The 5,761-nt window shown below is 33.9% G+C and overlaps 1 protein-coding gene across 1 annotated transcript in view; it reads right to left on the bottom strand.

Moving 5' to 3' along the window:
- The window catches only part of LOC129219951 (dermonecrotic toxin StSicTox-betaIB1i-like), a 27,869-nt gene extending 24,047 nt beyond the window's left edge, over positions 1-3,822 (bottom strand). Inside the window, exon 1 of the mRNA XM_054854267.1 lies at positions 3,478-3,822. Coding sequence (XP_054710242.1) covers positions 3,478-3,822 — 345 coding nt within the window. The remainder of the gene's footprint in view (positions 1-3,477) is intronic.
- Between the last annotated feature and the right edge of the window lie 1,939 nt (positions 3,823-5,761).

The following is a 5,761-nucleotide window of genomic DNA, read 5'->3' as shown; positions in this document are numbered from 1 at the left end:
ATTGCAAAAAAGGCGCACAATTTCTCTGAAGGAGCATGCTAATGAGAGACGGGGGGAAGATTCGGACGATCATTTTAGGAGGGAGGAGAGCAAATAAATAATGTATCATATGGGGGGGGGGGGAGTGACAAATTAAAATAAAATAAAATAAAATATATATAGAAATGAGGTATGCATTTTTTAAAAAAAATATTTGATTAAAAGAGTTTAAATGAAAGTTAAACTGTTTCGAGTATAAAGAATTAGGGCTCGACCGATGGCATTTTTTGGCGATGGGCCGATGCCGATTGTTGGCCGATTGTTCAAAGTTGGCCGATGGCCGATTGCCGATGGTTTTCCTCCAAATGGCCGATTGCCGATGGCCGATGGCCGATGCTGTTGGCCGATGGCAAAAAAAAAAAAAAAAATAATCTAACGGAAATAAAGCGATAAGATTGCCAGGGATTTAAAGGATATTTATTCATTTCACTTTACTTCCTTTCTACGAATAAGGACTTCTAATCAAAAAAATATCAAATTTCGACGTAATTTCTATTTTACGATCACCAAATTTAAACTTCACAAGTTTTTTTTGGCGCATCTGTACAAGCATATGTACCAAAGAACATACAGATGACCAAAATATTAATTTTGAACACCTCCTCAGTTAATTATCGCAAGTTCTCTTGTGATGTCTTTATACGCGTAAACTTGCGTCACGCAGAAACGTTATGAATAGTAAGTTGAAAACTCATACGTACGTAGTATGATCTAAAACTTCGAGGACAAGCAGTATAAAACCTTACCCTGAGTAGTTCACATTACCGAAGCACATCTATCTACAAAATAGTCACCTTCAACGACTATGCACTTCTGTCAACGTTCGTATAGCTTTTAGAAGCACTCCTGGCAGCCATTTTTCGGAACCTCCTGTAAAGCCTCTTGCGCTGCTGCTTTAATTTCATTGTTGGGAAGAAAGCGACTTTCATGTTGAGGATGCACGGTTTGATTGATCAATGCTCTGATACGACAAACAAATAACATAATGTTTCGTCGGACTTAGCTCTGTGTGACTCTTACCTGTTCCCAGCAAAAAAACATTTGCATGTACGCCGCTTTCTTCCGTCAGGAGAAGATAAAGCTACATCATAGTAGGTTGCAAAAAAGGCTCCCAGAAGTGTTTCCTAAAGTTATATAAACACTGGCAGAAGTACATAGTCCCTCAAGGTGACCCTTTGAAGGTGGATGTACTTCGGTAATGTGAACTATTCTGGGTAAAGTTTTATGCAACTTGTCCCCGAAATTTTGGATCGCGTACTACGTATAATCTATATAGGATGTAGTTATGCTTCTCTTTTTTGACTGTTGTATGACGATAGAGAAAGAACAACAGCCAAAAAAAGGAAAAGAAAAAAAAGGAAGAAAAACAAAGACACTGTTTAGTAACCAACTGATTTTTTTTTAAATTGAACATATAACTAAGATTTTAGCAATATTGTAATAATGTATGGATTATGTACACTATACATAGTTAAAAAACATTAAATTATGTTGTTTAATCATTCAAAAAAATTTAAGAGTAAAAATATGAAACCGTCAACAAATTACGCAATTAAAGTGGAAAGATTGCACGTAGATATTTTTAGTCATGAAATTAAACAAAAAAGGTAACAGATAAATTAAAATATTAAATCGTAATAGGAATATTTTTATACTTATTTAAAAATTATGAATTAAAACATCTGCATTTTTCATAAAAGCTATAACAGTAACATGAATCCTTCAGCAAAACTAGTATGTTGTGGCCATCACGAAACTTTCTTCTATATCTTTCTTGTGAATTCTGATTCCTCCTCATGCTTGACGAGAAAGCAATATTCCCAGCAAAAATAAAATTACGCACACAAAAACTTGACGACCGTCTCAATTTCCGAATGGGGTTCTTTCCTTCAGTCAAAAGTTGTACTTTTAGTCACTGAAATTGATAGAATAATCAAAAAAAGAAAAAAATAACATGGACCCAGAAAATTCTTTCATTTTCCCAACAGTTATTTTTAAATTAATTTTTTTAACTGTCCGATTTTTCAAACAAGACGTGGTCTTGATGACGTCACAAATGATTCTCTTTGGCGCACATCTCTTTCTACTGCGTTTCCACGTTATGATAATCAAGAAGCGAATTCAAATTTCGCTCTATGCTTGCTATCAACCTTATCGTAGTTAATACGCGTGAGTAAAGACGCGAATTAAATATTTTGCTCGGTGAAAGGCAACACAGAATGGCATATCATCATTTGTGATGTTATCGGCAAGAAAGGTAAACAATAAAAGCTCACCGATTTCAGTAATTTTTTTAAATATTAAACAAATTGTTTAAAAAATAGTTAGATCCTATTTTTTTAAGCATGTTTTTTCAGAAATAAATACTTTTAAAATTTTGGAAACGACCCCATTATCGCAAAAGCAAAGCGAAGAGCAAAAATTGAAAGTAAATTTTAAAGCCTTGCTTGAATTAATTACAAATATTTTATTAGTTAACAAACATAAGATGGCAAAAGTTCTAAATCATTGAGATAATATTTCCGATCATTTCCCAACAATTAAAATCACGCGAAATACGCAGACGACAGTCTGTTACGATTTATCTTTCTTATAGTTGCATTAATAAAGTTATTATTATTCGCACAAAAAAAAAAAAAAAAAAAAATTCAAATTTCATTCAGAACGTAGCATTACTTCTTAAGATATAGCACTCACAATGAAAAAGAAAGAACGTTCAATTGCACCAGCCCCTTTTCAGCTATAACGTCAAAATAGAATCAGCTCTTGTACCCTCTAAGGGCTACTTGTGGATAAATTTTCTTTTGATTCCATTGTTTATTTCTTGAGATATAGCAGTCACAAGTGACGACAAAAAACGTTCTATAGCTCAGCCCTCGTTTGAGCTACTGACACTGAAATTGAATCAGCACTTGTACATGTTACGGGAAACACATGGACCAAATTTTGTTTGATTTCGCTAGTTACTTCCTGGGGAATAACAGGCACGGATAATTCAAGAAACGTTCCATTGCTCCACACCCCCTGGAGGAATTCGCGCCAAAAACCAATGGGCACAAGTTCACATAGAGGCACATATGTGTAGCAAATTTCGTTCGATTTCATGTGGTATTTTTTTCTGTAGAGCGGCCACAAAAAACCGGTCACACACACACACCAGACAGACATTTTCCAAAAATGATCGAAATGGTCTAAGCACACCTCAAAACATTCGAATCCTTAGAAATTCGAAAATTTGCACGAAATCAATACTTTTTTCTGTATATTAGATATAGAAGAAAGTGAAAACCTTTCAATGACAATGCATCACAGACAAAAAATAAATAAATAAAGTTAGAATATTCACAAGATTAATATTACGTTTCAATATTATGAAAACTTCTACAGTTTCAATGTTTTAATATTTTGTAAAGTATTTGTTCATCAGAATGAACTTACCTCTTGTTTACGACTTCCATCTTTGCTCCAAAGATGGTCTAAAACATGTCTGGCGATATCTTTTCCAGATATCCGCGGATTACCAGAACTGCTCATCTTGAGGTCCAGGAACTGCAAGACCATCCGGTTCGCATAGCTCCCTGTAACGGATGGATCTGTGATACGACGTACGTATTTTAAATATTCTGCCAGATTCGCACTTCTGGTGCAAGTTCTGAAGCAGTCACAGGGGAATCCGTGGTAGACTTCTTTGACAGATCCGTTTGGGTGGAACTGGATGTCTGCTTCGATGGCATTTGCACCAAGATCCAAGTAGCGAGTCACCTGCTCGATGCTGTTCACCATGTGGCCGACGATATAGAACGGTCGTTTTTTTCGCTGATGTACATGGCATCAGAACCATCATCACCAGGATGATGCTTGTTATAAAGCGAAACATGGCTTTAAGAATGACGTATTGACTCTTTAAACACTAGATGAAATGACTAGGCGTACAAATCAATTTGAATGAACAATCATCTGCTGGCGGAGATACACAATGATCTGTTTTGAAGTTTTAAACACACACACACACACACACAAAAACTAAGCTTCGTTTTCAAAGATAAAAAAAAGTATCGATACTTCCAGTTCAATTTCTTCTATATCAATAATTTCTTCAACACACAATTTTTCATTGCTCAAATGAGGAAAAATCCAATGTCCGTTTCAAAAGAGTAATGATGATAAAGACTAGTTTATATCAATGTTATGAGAATAATTTTCTAATTTTTCAGATGAAGTTTTTACGAAAATGGTTTTACACAACAAATGTTGACTTTGTTCTTCAGAACCTGCGTTTTATAGTGTAATGCTTCCGTCTCAACCAGTGAGACATTGGGTTTCGCTTCTTCCGGTTTGTGGAACATTCGGAGGATGTCGTCTGTTGGTCGTTTAGTAAATGAATCTGAAACAGATATGAAAAATAGATTTTATTATTGGAAAAAAGCTTTAATTTTGTAACAAATATATTGCTGAAAACGTTAAAAGTGCAGCTTAAATTTTAAACTTTATTAACTTCATTAGTAAATTAACTTTATAATTACTTTAATTTTTCATTGTTTTAGGCAACAAGTAAAAGCAGATTTCGAGTATTGATTAGTTGTCTCGTTGTTTATAATCTATTTTATTCATTAAAATAAAGTTTTTCTGTGAATATGTTTCGATCATTAATAATAAGAGCGTGGCGTGAGAGAAAAAGTATGAGTGAAGTTACAGTTCAGAAGTAAAAAACAGAAAAGATAAGAGTTTCACTTCTGTCGTGTGTCTTTATGAGGCACAGTTCTTCTATTATTTATGATGCTTTTCGTAAAGGGTTTCCCAAATAATAAGCATTGCAGAATTTATTAGGGAGATGTTCAATATATTTATTAGATAAGTTTTTCCCATTTTCTTCATTAATTTTGGCTTCAAACTTTTTTGAAGTAAGATGGTGATTGCAAGACAATTAATTTTAATTTCTATTTAGTGTTCGTCATGATCCTAAATTAAAATATTTTCTGCAGTGGAGATAGTTTACATTGAGAGAGTGAGTGAGTGAGTGAGAGATAGAGAGAGAGCAAGAAGGAGAGAGAGAATTACTACAGAAGATCTAAAAAGCACACGCTTAAGAAGTGCCTGCGTTTGAAGGTATTGTTGAAAAGAGAAGTTTTGTTACAATAAACTTGCTTTTCAGTAAACATTTTTACTGTGAACCATTTTTACGGTTCCAGCCGCTAAAAATTGAAAGCAAAGGTAAACTAGAATGTTGTGGCCATCACGAAACTTTCTTCTATATTTTTCCTTTTTCTGATCCCTCCCCATGCTTGACGAGGAAGCAATATTCCTAACAGAAACAAAATTACACATGCAAAAACTTGACGACCATCCCAATGTCTGAATTATTGTAAAAACAAAACAAAGGGCGAAAATTGAAAGTTACTTTAAAAGCCTTACTTGAATTAATTACAAATATTTTATTTATTAACAAACATTAGTGGCAACAGTTAAAAATTTTAAATCATTGAGATAATATTTCCGATCATTTCCATACAATTAAAATCACGAGAAATACGCAGACGACAATCTATTACGATTTATCTTTCTTATTGTTGCATTAATAAAACTATTTTTATTCGCAAAAAAAAAAAAAAAAAATCAACACCTCTTGGAGCGATTGGAGTCAAAATTGAACCAAAGCCTGTTTACGTATGGATTCACATATATTCCAAATTTCAACCAGAACGTAGCATTACTTCTTGAGATA

Source organism: Uloborus diversus, chromosome 4 (genome assembly GCF_026930045.1).
Source record: "Uloborus diversus isolate 005 chromosome 4, Udiv.v.3.1, whole genome shotgun sequence".
Lineage (NCBI taxonomy): Eukaryota > Metazoa > Arthropoda > Arachnida > Araneae > Uloboridae > Uloborus > Uloborus diversus.
The sequence above is the reverse complement of the archived record's forward strand: the minus strand, read 5'-3'. Positions and strand labels throughout refer to the sequence as shown.